A 21411-nucleotide genomic window follows, 5' to 3' on the forward strand; every position below is an offset into this window, starting at 1 on the left:
ATGGAGACCTTCTGCCAGACGGTGCAGTTGTACCTGAAGCATCTGGAGGACAGTGTGTACCCCATGATGACCGAGGATCAGTTTGCTCTGAAGCTGTTCCCGATGTATCGCTACTTTGTGTCCGTGTGGCTGAGAAATCACAACCCAGGTGAGACACGCCCTTCTCAGGGGCCTGCTGTCCCCAAGGCTCACAGCTCCCCAGCCTGTGGGGCGAGGAGGGCTGAGATGCCACGGGGTCCAGCCCTGTCCCCAGACCGCCAGAGAGACGGGACCTGAGCGAGGGCAGAGCTGGGAGCTCGTGATGCTCAATGCGCTCGGTCCCTGGCACCTCAGGAGGCCGGCCCGATGGAGGCCCCGGGCGCTGCTAGACAGGGTCGTGTTACCTGTGTGCAGGTGCTCACCGCTCTCCGGGTGCTTTACCTATGCGAGCTATTTCCATGTCAGCTCCTTGCTGTAGGACTGTTTCACCAATGGGAAATTGAGGCAGAGAGAGATTAAGTACCGGCCTAAGGTCACCCAAGTGACCCAGCCAGAACTCATGGGGACGGTCTGCCCTCACTGCCCAGCTGTGGGGCCTTGAGTGAGGTTGTGACCCTACTTCCAAGGTCCCCTCTGTCACATGCCCTTGATTCTGTAGACAGGGCTGACATCACGGGGCCTTGCCGGGGGTCCTGGGCCGAGGAGTCCAAACTCCCGCTCCTGTGGTAGGTGAAGCTTGGGGTCATCAAGTCCCTGAAGCCCATGCTGAGCCTCCTGCTGCCCAACGACGACCTGCGGGAGCAGGTGTACGACTACATCCCACTGCTGCTGGCAGAGTACCAGGGCAGCCTGGAGGCCCTCTTCATCACACAGGTGCGGGCCACGCGGCGACTGCCCGGGCCGAGGCTTGGTTCCCGTGTCCCAGGGGGAAGTCATCTGGGTGGAAGGTGGGATGTCAGACATGTTGACATCTGACAGCAGACCCAACATCCGTGCCTTGCAAGGGGCCGCGGGGCCTGGCACTTTTAGCGTCCTTGGGAAACGAATGCTGCCATTTTAGGTAGAAGGGACAAGCTCCCAATGCTCCTAGAGGCCACAGTGAGGCTGTGGGCTTCGTACCAGTTTCCTGGGGCTGCTGCCCCAAAGAAACGCAAGGCAGGTGGCTTAAACAGCAGAAATTTGTTGTCTCGTGGTTCTGGAGACCAGAAGTGCACGATCAAGTGTGGGCAGGGCCGTGCTGAGTCCTCTCTGCCTCTTCCAGCCTCCGATGGTCCCCGGCATGGCCTGGCCCGTGGTGGCACCTCTAAACGTGCCCCTCCTTCTCACATGGCCGTCTTCCCCGTGCCTCTCTCTGCGTCCCTCCTCTTCTTCTTATGAGGACACCAGTCTTCAAATTTAGAGCCCACCCTAAATTCAAGAGGATCCCATCTGAGACTCTTAGCTAATTACATCTGCTAAGTCCCTATTTCCAAACGGGTCACATTCAGAGGATGCAGGTGGACAGGAATTTGGGGGGACACCCTTCAGCCCCTGATAGCCTTTAACCCGTGTGAGATGGGGCTGTCGCAGGGTTCTGAGTGGGCTCGTGTATACTGTAAAGCAGTCGCTCATCTACAGATGAGATGTGGTCCTTGGCTGTAAAAGCAAGGAGCAGAAATGAGCATGATGGATTTAGGGAGCCACCCGGAGATCATTCTGGCTAAAGAATGGGATTCACTGCCAGGGGACTAGGAGAGGAAGGTGGAGATAGCCTTGAGCGTCACCGGAATTGCCTGGGGGTGGGCAGTGCTGGTTGAAACACAGAGTCAGGTTCAGCGGGTCGGGGGCACAGCCTGAGAGGCTGCATTTTTAACCAGGCTAAGTAGCAAGGGCCTAGATTGTGGCCCTGAATTAGCAGGTCATCGGCCCCATCTGCCCTTCCACGACAGGTCTTGAGGCAGATCCTGGAAGTGTCGGTCACCACCAGCACCCCTGTCCCCCAAATGGAGCTACACACTATTTTCACAGAACTGCATGTCCAGGTGAGGCTGGCCAGCTCGCAGGGCGTGGCATCCTCAGGGCTCAAAAGCAGGAAGCAGCTGCAGGAGGGGGCGTGGCCGAGCAGAGCGAAGGGGAGACGGGGGTGGAGCCCGGATCTCGCTCCCGTGCGCCCTCCTTCCGCTGTCCGGCTGTGATGTCACCCACCCTCCCTGCTCGCCCCCTCCCCAGGTGTGCACCAAGGCCCCCGCCTGGCAGCAGTACAGCGGCCAGAACCTGACCGAGGTGGTGCACTGCTTCATAGCCCTCGGTGAGGCTCGGAGCGTGGGCGACCGGGGTCGGGTGGGGGACCCCTCCCCTCGCTCCGGCTCGGTGGGCGCGACGACAGCGGTCCTTCCCCCTGCAGCCCGCTCCTGCCCCAAGGAGCTGATGAAGTTCTTCCTCAGCCAGATGTCGATGAGCAAGGAGGCCGTCCGCGTGGGGACGCTGACCCTGATCAGGGCAGTGGTGAGCGCAGATGGTGAGCAAGGGGAGGGAGGCCAGCGGCGGCCAGGGGAGGCGGGTCTCACCCGTGTCTGGACCTGTGTCATTTCCCCCTTCCGAGACACTGCTGGGTGGGCCAAGGAGCCCCGGCTCTCTGCTGCTTCGCATTTTCTATCCTCGAACCTAACCAGCGCTGTGACCCACCCTTCCCACCCCCAACTCTCTCCTCGAACCGGGAGTCCCAGCTTCCACCTGAGTCTGACCTTGAAGCTGTTAACCTGAATCCTAGTACTAACCTCCAAAGCTAAATCCAAGGTGAATAGAAAGCCTGTTATGTCATGTAGGCACAGCCCCAAAGCCTCGTTGACCCAATGCCCAACCTTAGTCTAAACCTCTGATTCTAAATCCTAAGCCGGAACTTGAAACCTGGCCTTGATACCAAAAGGGAGATTCTGTCCCCATCCAAGGCAGGAGCTCAAACAGCACCTTTTGATCAAGGCACCTCCTGCTGGGAGCACGCAGCCCTGCATGCTCATGACAAGAAGCGCATGGGTGGCTTCTGTTTAGCCCTTCAACTGGGTGCCCTTGTGCAATGCCCGGACTGGACAACTGTATATGAAGGACCTTCTCTAGACAGCAAACCCCTCACTTAAATAAATGGAAATTTAAGCAACAATGAGACCCTTTTGACCTATTAACGGGCAGAGATGATACTGGCTAGAATTTGCCTAGCCATTTTTCTGTTAAAAAAAAAAAAGAAAAGTATTTTCAGCTTTGCAGGCCACAGGCTCAATGGAGCAATCTCTCACTCTGCCACCAAAAGCTTCTATCAGAGGTACCTGGAGGAGAAGATGGTCCACAAGGTCACCATGGTCACTGTGAGGATCATAACCTCCTCTGTCAGTGGCATGACCAACGTGAATGCGCCCCACCCAGCCACCCACGGGCTGGCATGCTGCAGCTGCACTGCCCCGGCTGGCGGGGCTTGCGCGTGTCCCGAACTCTGCACCGTCGCTCCTGCCATTTCCGCTGCCCGGGGTGCGTGGGGCCCTGATCTTCCAAGCGCCTGAGCTCTCATCCTTCAAGACCCAGTTCCTCGATGGGGAACCAGAGCCCCCAGATGCGAGCGCACTGCCTGGCACACACTAGGCCTTAATACGTATCAGTCGATTAGTTGCCCGAAGTGCGTTTGTTCCCTTAGAGCCCCTTCAGTCCTGATGTGTGTGTCTGTGTGTAAAGAAACGATGTTAGTGGTTTAATTCCATAAATATTCGGTTAGTTCCTACAATGAGAAAGACGTGAGACAGTACACCAGAGGGCTCGGTATGACCCCAAGGAGCTCACGGGCTTCAGGGGAAACGAATGTGTGCAGTTTCAATAGCAGCGCACAGTGACATAGCAATAAGACAGGAAAACTTTACCATGACCGCTCAAGGAGGATACATATCTTTATGGACATTAAGCGTGTCCATAGGCCCCTGTCCGATTTCTGTTATCTTAATAGCAGAAATCATGAGAAACAGAGTGATCACTGCTGACTCCCTCGGCTATCTCGGGTGGGTGCCACATAGATGGCCCTGACAAAGACCGGGGTTGGCAGCAGAGCCAGTTAGAGTGGAGGCTGTCAGCGGCGGGATTGGGGGAGTGTGGTCCTGGAGGACTGAGGTGAGGCCCACACTGTGGGGTCTCGCATGGCCATGGGACACCCCAGCTCATCCTGGCTCCCCACCGTCCAGGAGTTCTGGGTGGGGCTCCTGTGCTACATCATGGAGACGGATTACACGGAAGCCTTGACCCCCATCTGCATCGGCCTCACGAACCTGGCCGAACGACAGCTGCACGCCAGCGAGCTGGAGGCCAGCACGGCCAGCAAGCACAAGCACGGTGGGCAGCATCCCTGTGCCGGCTTGTGGGACTGGGCAGGTGCGGGCTGCTTCTCCCCTCCAGGGAGCGTCCTGGAGTCCACACAGCCAGGCCACGGCCTGTCCTTGTCACATCTGAGGAGGGGGTAACATTTGGCAAACTTCCTCTGGAAGCTCATTCCTGTCCTCACACCCCTGGCCTAGACCCAGTGGCCCGGACCCCGCCCTGCAGAGGACCTGGCTTAGCCTCTCCTGGGGCTGCCCTCTCTGGGCTTCTGTGAGCCAGTTGGAAGAACTAGACGTCCCAGCTAAATTCTCTATAAACCACCACATCGCGGTACCCCGGAATGTTAACATCAATCTCTCCGGCCCACCTACGTATGGAGCGACACTGTGGCAAGGGGGCTTCTGTCATGGGCCGGGGCCTTCGCTGGATGGGTGTGGCTGGCAGTGGAGGTGATTTCAGGAGCCCTTTAGGCCCAGGGACAGCAAAGTGTGGAGCCTACCCTGAGCAAGGAGCTAGGTGAGCCCTGAGGTCTGCCTGCCACACTGGGGCTGAGTCCTCTCCGGGCCCCCTCCACCTGCAACTTCTCAGCAGGCCTGGCCCTCCCTTGCCCACTGGTCCAAGTGTCGTTTTTGCTTCTGACGGACTCACTGACTCCCAAAGCCTGCCTTTGGCCCGAGGTGACGGAGAGTGTCTGAGAGTAATGCCAAGGTTACAGGAGGAAGCAAACACTGTCGTGGCAGGTCCTGGTGTCCCACAGAGTGGGCAGATCCTGAAAACAGCATCTTATGCTCCCCTGTGCATAGCATGGTTCTCCATTCTTTCCAGGATGAGCCAATTAAAATGATGTTCTTTATGAAAAGCCCCTGCGCTGACCCACTCTCCATTGTGGGTCAATGAGATGGTGTTGGGGAAGTGCCTTCCAGGGCAAAGCCCCCTCGGGGACACGAGGACGCACGCTGGTTTGGGCCAGGTGCTCAGTGCGGGTTAAATCTCTTTCTTCCTCAGTGGACCTGCCAGCACCGCAGAAGCTGCTAGCCCGTCTCCATGTGAGTGGCTCACCGGGGCTGTGCCTTGGCCTTGCTGAGGCCACGTCCTGTGGCACTTCTTTGAGCTCCTAGTTCCCAGAGCCCCAAGAGGGAGGAAAGAGCTGGACGCTTGGCACAACAGGGCTTTCCCGGTCCCTGGTGTCCCTCTCTGGGAAACATGCCAGGGACAGTGTGCTTGGACCTGCCCTCAGATTCCTCTGCTCAGCCTTTGAGCAGCCTCAAAGCATCCCCAGGACAGTGGCCTGCCTACCCCCATGGCGGGCCGATGTCTTCCTCTTGGTGTGGACTCTGGAAGCCCGGGGTGGGGAGGGACCCCGTGGTCTTGTCTCTCCTCTCGTTTCCGGGAGTGAGGTGCCCGGGGCTGCCCAGCCCAGGCAGAGCCCACTGGAGTCTTGGTGCCCTCCAGGTGCTGATGTCATCTCCCTACAAGGGGGAGGGCTGTGAGATAGCCATGGTCAACCTCCTGAGTACCCTGAGCCACAGCATTGCGCCCGCCATGGCTGACACGTGGGAGCTGGAGATTCCCCTGCTGGTCAAGTACCTGGAAGGTGAGGCGCCCAGGCGTCCACCCCGAGCCAACCGCCCTCTCAGTGTACGGGCTGGGGTGTTAATCGCGTGGCTTGAACAGCAGGAGCTGAGGTTCCAGGTGGATCCGTACAGCCTGTTTTGGTCCTTGGCAAGGTCGTGAGGGAAATGCAGAGTGTGGCAAGCCTGTCTGTGGAGGGCTTTCAGGCCCGGGCTAAGGAAGTGCCCCAGAGGGAAGTGGCAGAAGACAGTGGCGTGTGTGACCCTTCTTTCTGCAGGACAGGCCTCCCAGGAGACCTGGGAGGACAAGCTGATTCAGGTAAAGAGGTGACCCAGCCGTTGGGGAGTTTGAGAGACCCTAAAGGACATATTCATTGTCCTTCTGCCAGAGAACTTGGGGGTGCCAGGCATGTCCACAGCTTTATCTACCAGCAGGGGAAAACTAAAGGCCTTCCACTCACTCAGGAAATCAGCATAGGGCTGACACCCCCACACGCCCTCCAAGCCGCCACTGTCTCCCAGATGCGCAGGCCCAAGGAACGTTAGCACTGGATCTGGGCTTTATGGGTCGGGGCATCCAGAGGCTGAGGAAGGAGGCTAGAGAGGACGGGGCCCCTACACAAGGTCGTGGAGCACCAATGTCTCCTGCCACGCCAGTTTCTGAGAAACTCCCTCAAGAAGACGCGGGGTTCCAACTAGAGCCTACGTCTGAGCAAAGAGTTGAACAACCAGATCGAGACCTTCGACGGCCCCCTCTGGAGAAGGTTGGTCCCCACACTGGCAGGGCAGTGCAAGCAGGGAAGGGGACGAAAGGGGCTTTGGCGTGCACGGGGTCACACTGTGTTAGGTAGAGCAGATGCGCCTGGGAGGAGACGGGGTGGTCCAGATCAGTGAGTTTCAGGTTTTTATTTTGATTCTCTTTAAGAAGCTGCTTTGGTGGAGCTGGGGAGCTCTTCTCCAGCCATCAGCTTGCCCATCCTTCTCACTCCACTCTCCACCTGGGGTTGTCTCGTAGCAGAGTCCAACAGGCAAGGGTGGAGATGTCTGAACAGTGTTTTGGTAAATAGTGAACACGGCGAGAACGGCACTGAACCATGGAATGCCAAAGGGGTCGCCAGGTTCTAGCGCAGTGGTGAGAAAGATAAAGCTTGGAGGAGGAAGAAGAAAGATTGGGCAACCTGGGGTTAGAAGCTGGACTCCCAACCGTCTCCACCCCCAGCTGACAGATTGCTGGATATGGTTTCTTACACCTGACTCATCTGGACACTGGCGCATAAGCATATCGAGCTATTTCAGCACGAAAAGGTATTTATAAAACTATAAATATTGTTGAAAGATATCAGAGGTCTCAATCGCTGGAAAGCATCCCATATTCATGGATTGGAAGGCAATGAGGTTAAGATGACGACACTCTCCAAATGTATCTGTAGAGTCAACATGACCCCTATTATAATTCCAGCTGGACTTTTTTCTCCTAAAGATCCACCAGCTGAAATTCACATGGAAATGCAAGGGGCCCAGAATAGCCAACATAATCATGATAACAAAGAACAAAGTTGGAGGACTCCAACTTTTCAGTCTCAAGACTTCTTAGACACAACTGCAGCAAACAGGACAGTGTGGCAGTGGCATAAGAATCGGCATATAGGTTGATGGCATAGAATTGAGAGTCTAGAAGTAAACCTCACATTTACTGTCAACTGATTTTTGACAAAGGTGCCAAGACAATTCAATGAGGAAAGAATAGTCTTTTCAACAAATGGTACTGGGACAACTGCACATCCTCTGAAAAAATCATGACGTTGGACACCTTCCTCACACCATACACAAAACTTAACTCAAAATGGATCCTAGGTGTACATGTAAAAGCTAAAAGCATACAACTCTTAGAAGAAAACACAGGTGTAAATCTTCATGACCTTGGCTTGGGCAATGCCTTTTGAGATGTGACACCCAAACACACCAATGGTAAAAGAAAATCTAGATAAATTAAACGTCATCAAAATGAAAAACTCTTACGCTGAAAATAGTGCCATCAAGAAAATGAAAAGATACCCCTCAAAATGAGAGAAAAATATTTGCAAATCGAGTGTCTGATCAGAGACTTTAAATATCTAGGGTATACAAACTCTTATGATTCAATAATAAAGACAAATAAGACAGTTAAAAATGGGCAAAGTATCTGAATAGACATTTTTTCAAATAAGACACACAAATGGCAAGAAAGTGCATGACAAAACGTTCAAGATCATTACCATTAGGGAAATGCAAATCAAAACCACCATGAGATATCACTCCATACACACAAAGATGGCTCTAATAAAAAAGGCAGATAATGACAAGTGTTGGCAAGAATATAGAGACATTTGAACCCTCATCTATTGCTGGTGTAAATGTAAAATGGTGCAGTAGCTCTGAAAAACAGTTTGGCACTTCCTCGAAATGTTAAGTATAGAGTTAACGTACGACCCGCAATCCCACTGCTAGTTATATGCGCCCAGGAGAATGGAATCATATATCCACAGAAAAACTTGTACATGAATGTTCGTAGCAGCATTACTTAAATAGCCCCAAAGTGGAGATAACTTAAATGTCCATCCACGATGAGCGGAGAAGCAAAAGGTGGCATATCCGTACAATGGAACAGTCTTCAGCCACGACAGGAATGAAGTGCTGGTATACGTACGGTACAGAGAGGATGGCCTTGGAAACGTTATGCTAAGTGAAGGAAGCCAGAGGCAAAGGAACACAAAAGGGCACGTATTACATGACTTTATTGACTTGAAATGTCCACGATGGGCATCTCCGCGAAGATGAAATGTGGGTTCACTGCCAGCGGGTCCGGGGTTTCCTTCTGGGGTGAGGAAAGTGTTCCTAAATGACACTGTGGTGATGGTTGCATCATTCTGTGAATACATCATTGTATCTGTAAACTTTAAATGGGTTAATTTTGTGGTATACAAATTATACCTCAATGAAGATGTTTAAAAACAGGTTTTTACAGGGGTCGACCAAAAAATTTGTGTTTGTTCAAATATACATCCTTTAAAGGTGAGTATGTAAAAATCACAAATAGTAAATTATATCTTATGGATATTTTCTGTAGCTAAATGCTATAGATTTGCAAGTACAATCTCTTATCAGATATTAAGACCAGATGTCCATTGGAAAGAAAGTTGTATATAGTATTTAATAAGCGAACGCACACAATTTAACCATATTATGATAATTCACCCGGCTTAAGGGAAGTCAATAAATAGAATTTTGGGGGCTCGGATAACTTTAAAGACACAGTTGGATACAGTGGCTTAAGGAACTTGATCAAGACCCTTCCAAGCTCTTCATTGCTCAACTGGCATCCTCCAGGTGGGGACGAGAAGACAATCAGTAGTCTCCAGACTGACAACCCCAGTAGAGGGAGCCAGTCTCGTTCCAAAATTAATATGCAGAAGTCATTTTCCTCCTATATACGAATAAAACAAGAGTACCATATAATGAAAACAGATCTTGTTCAAAGGGGCGATGTAACGTAAAATATATAATCAATTTATGTTCAGTTGTAAAATACCGAATATATGAAATAACGTGAAACTGATGTGAACACACAGAATTCCAAGGAGAGGCAAGGAAGCTAAAAGAAGCCGTAATAAAATAGATACCATCTCTCGTTCGTAAATGGGAAGTCTCAGTGTGGTCAGGGTGTCCACTGCTCTCAAATTAATCTGGAAGTAAATTATTTACTGCCAGTCAAATTCCCAAAAGGAGCGTTTTGTGTGTGTGTGGAAATGTGACAATTTTGTGGAATTTGACAAGATTATTTCCAAGTTTACCTGAATGAGAAAAAATGTCAGCGGATAGCTAAGAGCATAGTGAAAACGAAGCCCATTAAGGAAGTATTTGCTGCCTCAGAAAAGTCCAAGATTTACGCGTGCAAAATAAAACTGTGGAACGATCGGAAGAATATATTGATGAATATTTTTAGAATCTTAACATGGAATGGGCCTTCACATGCATGAAAAGAAAGAAGAAAGACAAAGGAAAAGAAAGACATTTTCTCGATGAAAATGAAAATTTCTTGTGTGACAAACAAAATTGCTACGAATAAAATCGAAAGGGCAAAGAGACATTGCGAAAATATCCTACCGAGACAGATCTGCCAGCTGCGTCTCCTGAGAAGTGATCGTTAAGGGATGAACCTCAGACTGTGCTTGATTTTAAATCCTGGCTCATAATTACCCTCTAGAGTTGTTGCGTGGGTTGAATGAAATAATATAGGTCTGTTCTATTATTTCTCCAAATATAGCACAAAGTTCTTACAAATGAAAAATAAAATAGGAGAAATAATCCGATAGAAAATGGGGGAAGGATGTAGACAGAAATTCAAAGGATGGATCATGAAAATATGCAAAGATGACCAACATGACTAATAAAGAAACAAACGAAAATGCAGTTGTCCCACCTCTCACTGGTAATGTCTTACGTGAGAGAGAACATGGGAAAATAGGTGCTTTTAGATTTGTTGGTAGGAGTATAACTTGGTTCAACTTATATAGGAGAGAAATCTGGCCCTCACTATTTATAACATGCTTGCCCTCACACAGTCCAATCTCTCCAGAATCATCTGAACATTTCTTTCAAAAAATATACAAAATGCAGAGATATCTGCACTTTAAAACAAACACTAGAGAAACAGTATGTATCACACTCCCCAAGCAGCGACCCCTGGAGGCGCAGTAGGGAGGCCTGAAGCTCCCTTGTCCTCTGCCTCTCTAGGGCTTTCTGTACAGGGCCTTGGGGTTCACCTTGGCCACGGGCCTGGAGGCCGACAAGGTGGAGGCGCTGCTGCTGGAGCTGCTGTACAAGACGGACTATGGCAATGACTTCGACCGGGAGGTCAGGGTGCCTCGCAGCCCCCTCCTTCTGCCAGAGCCCTCTGCGCCCTCAGGGGATAGGGCATGTGCATGCATGTGTGTGCCTCCGTGCGCACATGCACACGTGTGCCCGTGAGTGGGTGTACATGCATGCGTATGTGCATGTGTGTGCCTGTGCATGTGTGCATGCATGAGTGTGTGAGTGCTTGCACATGCATGCGTATGTGCATGTGTGTGCCTGTGCATGTGTGCATGCATGAGTGTGTGAGTGCTTGCATGTGTATGCGTCTGTGTACATGCCCGTGTGTAGGGACGTTCATGTGTGTGCGTGCCTACATGTCTGTGCACATGCAGGTTGAGGCGCATGGGTGCATCTGTGTGTGTAGGTGCATGCATGCGTGCGTGTGGCATGCATGTGTGCGCGTGTGTACATGCCTGTGTGTAGGCGCATGCGTGTGCATCCAAGCAGTTGGAAGTCACTCTGCAGGTCTGTGCGTGCATGTGTGTGTACATGCGCTGTGCATGCCTGCTTTGTGTGCAGGCACTTGTGTGCCTGTGCGTGTGTGCATAGGTGCATGTGTGTATGAACCTGTTTGTGTGTGCATGCACACTCGTGAATGGGGGTCCTGCGCTGACCCCTTCACCTCCCCCTCCTCAGGCCGTGCCGCCCACACGGTCCCTACGCCTCCCATGTCCCTCCATGGAACTCTCGCCGCCAGTCCCACTAACTGCCTGAAGCCCAGACCCCCGTTCCGACCAAAACTCGAAGCAAACGGACGAACGTCAAGCAGGCGCCGCAATATTGGCGCGGGCGTGCCTCCCGCAGCCCAGAGCGCGACCTATGTATGGAAGGCCTGGACTACTCCTCCCACGGTGCCCCGCGGGAGTGCCGGCCCGTCGCGCGCGGCCTTATGGGCAATGTAGTTCCTTTACCGGGAGAGTGCGGGAGTCCAGGTGGGAGGGCAGGGCTTGTTCGCGCGTCCGCTCGGCCAGCCGGCCACTCATTCACTCACATTTTAAAGTTCAATATTTACTGCTGTTCCCAATGCATACTAGTTGGAGTGGCATATACAAACATCACTTGCTTTTTGGCACGGCTAATTGCCAAGTTACCTGAACACTGGAAACATTTGAGTAGGACTTCAAGTTTGCCGTGAACTTTCAAAGACATTTTCCGGGGTATCGCCAGTGAAAAATGTTCCACGTAACCTTGAACCTTTATAATATCCCCAATGTTGTTTTGTCTGCACCAACTCTAAGCATCATACGCAAGAGTACACTAAAAATGCCTCAAAATTATCATCTCTTACTGACATGAGCATCTTGAGAAGACTATTTCAATAGCCTATGCAGGCTCTGCTTCTGGCATCTCTCCTATACAATCCAGACTTCGGCCAGTAATGATTGAGGGAGACAGGGAGAAAATCCTTTTGACTTCAGCTAAAGATAGGAGAGATTGAGAACAGTAATAGAGATAGATGAAGCTGCAAGGCAGGAGTCAATGTGAATGGCAGCCTGCGGGATTTGTACCGACCATTCGAGTGAGACTCCTGTGGCTGGAATGTTCAGGAAGTGTTCTTAGGGAAAGAACTGGAGGCAGGAGACCGGTTAGGAGGCTAAAGGGCGACTAGGAACCCACAGTGGGATCAGCCTTTTCTCAGCTCTCATCAGGCTTCACTTGGCCACCTTGCCCCCTTGGCAGCTTACTCTTCACGACTCCGCTACCTGGCTCCACGGTATCCTATCCCGCTGCTTCTCTTTCTACCCTTTGACTTCTTCTCCTTTGCCAGCTATGCTTCACAGCCCTCTCTTAAACAGTAGATATTCCTCAAACTTCATTCCCTGATGAAGAATGAACACTGGAAAGTTTGCTGCGGGAGTTCAGGCTTGTCCATGTGCACAGCTGTATCCTTGCCACCTCTTGTAATGCCTGGCTCACAGTGAGTAAATAAATGGCCTGTTAACACCACCATCCTTACCCTCATCCTGTATCAAAGTCTTGGAGCTGCATTTGAATCTTCACCTATTGTCCATCAAGCCAACCACTTGCAACTCTGTACCCATTAAATACCAACTCATTATGGCCCCTCCTTCAGGCCCTGGCAACCACCATTCTGCTCTATTTTTTTTATTTTTTTATACTCCTCTTTTCCGCCACAGCCCCGCCTCTGGTAACCAATACACTCTGTTACTGTGAGATCATTTTTTATTTTTTTTTAATTCCACGTATAACAGAGATCGGGCAATAATTGTTTTTCACTTAGCATGATGTACTCCAGGTTCATCCATGTTGTTGCAAATGGCAGGATGTCCTTATTTTTTTTTTTAAGGCTGAATAATATTCCATTGTCAAATAGACCACGTTTTCTTCATCCATTTATCTGTCAAGGGACATTATTTTTATCTCGGCCATTGTGAGTATAGTGCAATGAACTTAGAAGTGCCAGTATGTCTTGAGATACTGATTTCGTTTCCTTTGGATAAATAGCCACACTGGAATTGCTGGATCATATAGTAGTTTTATTTTTAAATTTTTCGAAGAAACTCCATATAGTTTTCCATAGTGGCTGCATCGAACAGTGCACAATCGTTCACTTTTTCCACATCCTCGCCAACACTAGTTCTCTTTCGATTTTTTCTTCTAAGCATTTTGTGGTTTCAGGTCTTACGTTTAAGTCTATAATCCGTTTTGAGTTGCTTTTCGTGTATGGTTTAAGATAAGGGTCCAATTTCATTCTTCGTATGTGGCAGTCCAATTTTCCCAACAGAATTTTTGAAGAGACTCTCCTTTCCCCATCGTGTATTCTTGGTGCCTTGTCAAAAATTAGTTAACCGAATATGCAGGGAGTTTTAAAATTACTATGCCTTTGTAATATAGTTTGAATCAGGAAGTGCGATTCTTTCAGGTTCGCTCGTCTTCCTTGAGATTGTTTTAGCTGTTTGTGGTCTTTTGTGATTCCCTAAGATTTTTGGATTTTTTTTCCTATTTCTGTGGAAAAATACCATTGTAATATTGATATGTATTGCTTGCATCTGTAGACTGCTTGAGGTAGCATGAAAAATTGAAGAATGTTCTTTTTCCTTTTTTTGAACATGAAATAATTCCTGTCTGACTTTATTTTAATTAAGAATATTAATTCTTAAAATTCATGATCATAGGATAGCTTTCCATTCCTTTGTATGGAAAGATCTTCCACTTCTTTGGTTAAACTTATTCCTAAGTATTTTCTTCTTTTTGATGCTATCGTAAAGGGGATTGTTTCCTTAATTTCTCTTTCTGATAGTTCGTTGTTAGTACATAAAATGCACGGGATTTTTGTGTATTGTGTTGTATCTTGCAAATTTACTGAGTTCATTTAATAATTCTGACTTTTTTTTTCTTTGGTGCAGGCTTTAGGGTTCTCTATAGTATTATGTCATCTGCAAACAGAGACAGTTTTACTTCTTCCCTTCCAACTTGGTTGCCTTTTATTTTCTTGCGTATTACTCTGGCTAGAACTTCACGTACTTAGTTGAAAAGAAGTGGTGAGAATGGGCACGCTTATCTTATTCTTGATCTTAGAGAAAAAGCTTTCAGTTTTTCACCACTGAGTATGATGTCAGCTGTGAGCTTGTCATATATGACCTTTATCATGCTGAGGTACATTCCTTCTATACCTAATTTGTTAGGGGGTTTATTTTTTATTATGAAAGGATATTTAATTTTGTCAAATGCTTTGGCTGTGTCTATTGATATGATCATATGATTTTCTCCTTCACTAATTATCACATTTATTGTTCACAAAATGTATCACATATACGTTAACGTATTATATTTATTGTTTTGTGTGTAATGAACTTTCTATGCATCCCAAGATAAATCCCACTTGATCATGGTGTATGGTCCTCATAATGTGTTGTTAAATCAGGTTTGCTCTAGTAAATACACAAAAGATAAGGAGAAAAGAATCAAAGCAGCAAATCGTCACTCACAAAAGAAGATAGCAAGAAAGGAAGATGGGAACAAAGAATCTACAAAACACCCAATAAACAATCAATAAAAGGGCAATAGTGAACCCTTACCTATCAATAATCACTTTAAATGTAAATGGACTAAATCTCCAATCGAAGGATGGATTAAAGAAATTAGACCCAACTGTATTCTGCCTGTTGACACTCATTTCAGTTTTAAGGACACACATAGACTGAAAGTGAAAGGACAAAAAAAATATTCCGTGCAAATGGCAACCAAAAGAAAATAGGATTAGCTGTACTCATGCCAGACAAAATAAACTTGAAGTCAAAACTGTAACAGGAGACAAAAGGTCATTATATCATGATAAAATGGTAAGTCCATTAAGAGGGTATAACAGTTGTAAATATATGTATACCAAACTTTAGAGTATCTAAATGTATCAAGCAAACTTTAGCAAATCTGGAATGAGGAATGAACAACAGTACAATAATATTAGGAGACTTCGAATCCCTACTTTCAACACTAGACAGATTAGCCAGAGAGAAAATCAATAAGGAAAGATTGGACTTGAATTATGCTTCAGACCAGATTGATCCAACAGACATTTACAGAACACTCTATGCAATAACAGCGGAATACATGTTCTTTTCAAGTGCCCTCAGAATATTCTCCAGACTAGATCATATGTGAGACCACAAAGCGAGTCTTAAAAATTTAAAAAGATTGAAATCTTATCATGTATCTTTTGTGACCACGATGGTATGAAACTGGAAATTAATAACGGGAGGAAAATTGGAAAATTCGCAAGTATGTGCAGATGTGACAACATGCTCCCAAATAACCAATGGATCAAAGAAGTCAAAAGGGGAAAAAATGATCTGAGACAATCGAAAATGGAAACACAGTATGCCAAAACTTATAGGACGTAGCAAAGGCAGTTCTAAGAGGAAAGTTTACAGCACTAAACTCCTACATTAAGAAGAAAGGAAGATCTCAAATAAATAATCTAACTTTACACCCAAGGGAATTAGAAAAAGACTAAGCCCAAAATTAGGAAAAAGAAGGCAACAACAAAGATAAGCAGAAATAGATAAAATAGAAACTAGAAAGACAGAAAAGATGAAAAAAACAAGAGTTGATTTTTTGAAAAGATAAAATTAATAAATTTTTAGCTAGCAGAGGCGTGGGAGAGAGAGAGACTTAGAGACTACTACAAACAATTATACACCAACGGACCGAATAAACTAGCAGAAATGGATCAATTCCTGGAAACATACAATCTCCTAAGATTGAATGGTGAAGAAATAAGAAATCTGAACAGACTAATAATGAGTAAGGATATTAAATCGGTAATCAAAAACCTTTCAACACAGAATAATTTCTCTGGTAAATTCTACCAAATACCTAAGGAAGAATCGATACCAATCCTTCTCAAACGCTTCCAACAAATTGAAGAGCAGGGACCACTTTCAAAGATTTTTTTGTTTTTGTCTTTTTTGATGAGGCCAGCGTTACCCTGATACCAACGCCAGACAAGGACACTAGAAGAAAAGAAAATTATAGGGCAGTATTCTTGATGAACATGGTTGTAAAATCATCCACAACAAAAATTTTGTTTTCATGTAGAACAAACCTCCCCACTGCAGTGTTCCTGAATCTTCGATGGCCTCATAGGCACTCACCAGAGGTAAATTTGCAGAGTCAAGAATAGTTGCTCTTGCAGATTTGCCATACAGATTGGCTGATGATGCAGAACCTGCTACGTAAAAGAAAAAGAGCAGGAGAAGGCTAAGGTCAGTCACCCAGGCCGAGCTTCGGTTGTTCCCTGGCAAGAAGGGGTCAGTTGCTTTGTTTTTTCATTCATTCATTTATTATTTCTTTCTTTAGTCAGTACTTAATAAACATCTACTATATTTATTTAATAAGCACCTCCTAAGTGGCAGGCATCCACTAAGGCCTAGATGCTCAAGATATTATGTTAATATGACTGACATATTTAGATCTCTGAATTCGTGAAGCTCACTTTCTAGTGGCGGAAACTAAGGAAAAGCTAGATGATGGCTGTCGTGATAAGCAACTGAGGGAAATGACGGAGGAATGTGACGGAGTAAATGGCAAGGGTGAAAGCATCTGGGCTTGAAGTTTTATTTGTGGGAAAGTTTGAATTACAAATTAAATTTCAATTAAAAAAGATGGTATTTCTATTCAGCTTTTTTATTTCTTCTAGATTAAACTCTAGTAGCTTGCATCCATTAAGGAATTTGTCCATTAGATCTAAGTTGTAGAATATATTGACTTAAAATTGTCCATGATACTCTCTTATTATTCTTTTATTTTTTTAATTGTATTTATTTTTAAAATTTATTTTTATTGTTTTTTTAAACTTTTTTTTTTTCACATCTCCCTCCTTTCCCTCCCCCCTGGTAACCACCAGTCTATTGTCCATGTCCACGAGTCTCTGTTTGTCCTGTTCATTTGTTGCTTTTAGGTTTATATCCCAGATATAAGTGAGATCATGTGATTTGCAACCCTTTCTGTTTGGCTTATTTCGCTTAGCACGATTATTTCAAGGTCCATCCATGTTGTTGCAAATGGCAGTATTTCATCTCTTCTTATGGCTGATCTCTTATCAATCTTTTAATACCTGTAGAATCTGTAACGATGTCACCTCGTTCAGTCCTGATATTGCTAATTTTTGATTCTCTCTTCTTCCCGGACAGTTTGGCTAGAGTTTTATCTAATTAATGCACCTTCTCACAGAACCAGCTTTTGCGTTCATCAATAATTTCTATTGTTTTTCTATGTTCTATTTTACTGATATTTACTGTGAAGTACGCTTCCTAGGAAGGTAGACCACTCGCCACCATTTTTGTTTTTCAAACATTCATCTGAAAGTCCCCCTGTCACTCAGGTACACGATGACTAAGCAAATGCCTAGGAACAGTCTGAGCGTTAAGGAAGTGGCCATCTTGACTCCTCACAAAGGGATGGCCCCATGTTGGCTGTACAATCCCTGACTAAGTGTTCCTTGGAGTCTTACCCGACATACACCACTGAGCTCCCTCCTGAACATATCTAGAAAAATTGAACAATGAAATTCGGTCTAATGCAACAAAACTTCCGTGTGTTCTTCCTCTCCGGGAGTCGTAGCACGGTACCATGAGAGGATGGTGTGAACATAAAGAAGACATATGCCCTGACTTCAAGGAGTGCTTGGTAGAGTGTGGGGACAGATACAAAGGCCCCTGAAGGAGGACACCAGGCTGATCGGGGTGAGCCCACAGCAGAGGTGTAAAGAGAGGAATGTGGAGCAGAAAAAAAGAGGGAGGATTCCCAGCAGAATGCTTCTTGCAAGCACTGGGCAGATGACCTACAACTGCACTTGACGCATCCACGGATATTGATTTAAAATAGATGGCAGTCACATCCCATCACATCCCTAGAGTGGTCCATGTAGGCGGGGTTGTCAATCTTATCTCACCATTTTGGAGGCCTCGGAGGGTTTGGAACTGGAACAAGACAAGCAGCGATGTCAGGCGCTGCAGCCACCCGCCACTGTGCTGCCAGTAAGGACATCAGAGGTGAGGGACTGATGGTCTTGCCTTGGATCCTGAGATGCCAACCTCTCTCTGGACAGAGGGTCTTTGGTAGTCTGAGGATAAAATCCAAATGTCCTTTGGGACAAATTCCAAAGATAAACATAACAGCTTTAGTGAAATTTATTTTCCTCATTATCTTGAGTTCTCAGATTCTAATGGCATTGCTTAATCATTCCATTTCTAAACTGCCATTGCAGGCACAGCACCATCTCTGCCCAGGCAAAGATCAAGGCTATTTTTTACTGGATCACCTATCAGGAGGTAGCTCAGGAAACACTATCATTCATTAAACTTTTATGAGTAAATTACTGACGATGAGTGCGTGCGAGTGTGTGTGTGCTTTATGAGTGTATAAGTACACACCCTCTCTTGAGGTGGGTATTGTGTCTTTACAACTTCTGCCAACTTTATTATACAAGCTTTGAATCTAGGCAGCTGGATTGCTCTGAGCTGTACTTACCTGATGGCTCCTGCAATTTTGCCTGGCCTCCTTCCTCTATGTGTGTGCCTCCTGCTGACACCTGGCTTTGCCCAGGCAGGGAAGCTGCTCGTGGTACCCATGGATGGGAGCCACTGGTTTACCATGCATTTGGTTGTAGAGAAACTCATCCAGAGAGGGCATGAGGTGGTCGCAGTCATGCCAGAGGTGAGTTGGCACCTGGGAAAATCATTCAATTTTACAGTAAAGACTTATTCCCCCTCCTACACTCTGGACGACTTAAACCACCACTTCAAGATTTTCCTTGACTATAGATGGAAAACTCAGGAAAATAGTTTATTTTCTCTGTTAATGTATCCAACCAGCTCTGTTTTTGAATACCAGTTTTCACATTGTAGGAGTTTGTTTAACAACAAAAAATTGGTAAAATACCTCAAAGAGAGTTCTTTTGATGCTGTGTTTCTAGATCCTTTTGATCTCTGCGGTTTAATTATAGCTAAATATTTTTCACTGCCATCTGTGGTCTTCAGCAGAGGAATATTTTGCCACTATCTGGAAGAAGGCTCGCAGTGCCCCTTTGCTGCTTCTTACGTTCCTAGGATTCTCTTAGGGTTCTCGGATTCCATGACTTTCAGGGAGAGAGTGTGGAATTACATCTCCCTCCTGCAGGAACATTTACTTTGTAGGCATTTTATCAAAACTGCTTTAGAAACTGCCTCGGAGATTCTTCAAACGACCGTCACAGCGTATGATCTCTTCAGCCACACATCCATCTGGTTATTACGAACTGACTTTGTTTTGGACTATCCCAAGCCTGTGATGCCCAACATGGTCTTCATCGGTGGCATCAACTGCCATCCGGGAACTGGAAAGCCATTGTCACAGGTAAGTCACCTCTCCTTTAGCATGTTCAGAATAATCTGGCTTTGGACATAAAAGAAAATGATTTTTTACTGAACTATAATTTGTCATTCACATTAGTTACGTTTGGAATTTCAATACATTATTTTGTGCCAATTTGTTTAATTGGTGTGTTAGCAAATTTTATAAAGCTGTCCTCTTTGATACTTCTGTGTATACAATTTATACAATTTTTTTTCCCTTGGCTATTCTTCATCCTTTGTCAATTGAGACAATTGTATACTTTCCGTGCTGCATTTTTGAATACTGTTTTTTTTTTTTGATAAAACACTGAAAAACTCAGTAAGAACTGAAACTTCCTGTTTTGTTAATCCAATGCCATGCCCATTGGGAAATGCTTTTAGCAGTTTTACATGCATCTCTTCCAATTTTTCCGAAATCATTTTACATAGATGCATGTATCTAATATATATTGTCATACTCATTTTATGAAAATAGAAATCTGGTGTCAGACTGCACAGGTTGCTCTACCTTGCTTTTTCACTTGCCAATAAATCACGAACATCTTTGCAGTTCATACATACAGATCTGTGACATTCTTATTAAGAGTTGCATACATTTCTTTACTTCAGATACACCGCGGTTTATTCAAGTAAGCAATATTGATTGACAGTTAACCTTCCGTTTTACTTTTTCCTTGTATAAGTAAGACCGTATTAATTTTTTTCACATTTATATAATTCCATATTCTTGCTCTTAGTGTAGTGGGCTAGAGTATTCGGGAGTAGGGTTGCTGGGTCTAATGGTATACATACATTACATTTAAATAAATTTGACAAATTGCTTTCAAAATATTGAACAACCTGACACTTTGGTTAACAATATATGAGAGTTCCAGTTTTCCCATACCTTCTCCAGCTCCAGATATGGTCAAACTTTTGAATTTTGGTACAAATATTCGACGCAGCTGTTTTAATTTTCATAAATATATCAGCCATTTGCATTTCCCTTTTTGTGAATCGTGTGTTTGTATTCTTTAATCATGTTTCATAAGGCTATTTGTCTTCTATAGCTAATTACTACAAGTCTCTCGAGTATAAGGGACCTCAACACTTAGCTCTTCAAACGTGCTGCTAATATTTTTTCCTTGGCTATTGTTCATCCTTTGTCACGCAGGATTTTCATTTTGGGGTAGTCAAACTAGTTAATTTTTTCTTTAGTGGTTTCTGGATTGCAATTCGTTTAAGTATTTCCAAGCCTAAGGTATATAGACATTTTTTCCATACTCTGTCTTAATGTTTTTAATTCCTCCAATATAATAGCTTTATTTTTTACAATGAGAACTTGACACAGTATACAGATCTAACTTATTGTTTTTCTCGATGGCTAGTCCATTGTCCTAGCATTAATTTAATAAAATATCTAGTCTTCATCTGTTGAGCTGATCGCTGTAAGGGGTCACATGACAAGTGAGAAATCGCTAACAGCTGAGAGGGCTTTTAAGGACAAGAGGGTCAACTGCACGATTTTGAGTAGTTTTCTCTGTGCTAAGGTGAGACAGCTCTTACCTTAGGGAATCCTGATCTTCAAAAACATTTTGCTATGTGAAACTGCCTGGCATTTAGCGTTGCCACGGGGGCGGGGGCGTGGGGTGGTGGCATCAAGGGGTTGGGTCTTAAGTTGGATTTGAAATAAAAGAACATCCTGAAGACATAGAAGGGAAGACCAGGGTTCAGCAGAAGTTGCGAATAAGAGTCGGAAGATAACACGGATGGGAAGGGCCTGGGACTCTGGACTGAATGTTGAA

General features: G+C 46.0%; 2 protein-coding genes across 2 annotated transcripts; both read left to right on the forward strand.

Moving 5' to 3' along the window:
- LOC111735577 (maestro heat-like repeat-containing protein family member 2A) lies at positions 1-2926 on the forward strand. The gene is made up of 6 exons (XM_023527072.1): positions 1-123; positions 709-852; positions 1908-2000; positions 2188-2266; positions 2363-2476; positions 2852-2926. The coding sequence occupies exons 1-6, from the start codon at positions 1-3 to the stop codon at positions 2860-2862; spliced, it is 564 nt and encodes a 187-aa protein (XP_023382840.1). The 3' UTR covers positions 2863-2926.
- Positions 2927-18767: 15841 nt separating this feature from the next.
- Positions 18768-19679, forward strand: LOC105311387 (UDP-glucuronosyltransferase 1-7-like). Its single transcript, XM_011387365.1, has one exon. It carries the CDS (start codon positions 18768-18770, stop codon positions 19677-19679), a length of 912 nt encoding a protein of 303 aa, XP_011385667.1.
- The last annotated feature ends 1732 nt before the right edge of the window (positions 19680-21411 follow it).

The sequence above is a fragment of the Pteropus vampyrus genome, unplaced genomic scaffold (genome assembly GCF_000151845.1).
Source record: "Pteropus vampyrus isolate Shadow unplaced genomic scaffold, Pvam_2.0 Scaffold1000003663, whole genome shotgun sequence".
NCBI classification, from domain to species: Eukaryota; Metazoa; Chordata; class Mammalia; order Chiroptera; family Pteropodidae; genus Pteropus; species Pteropus vampyrus.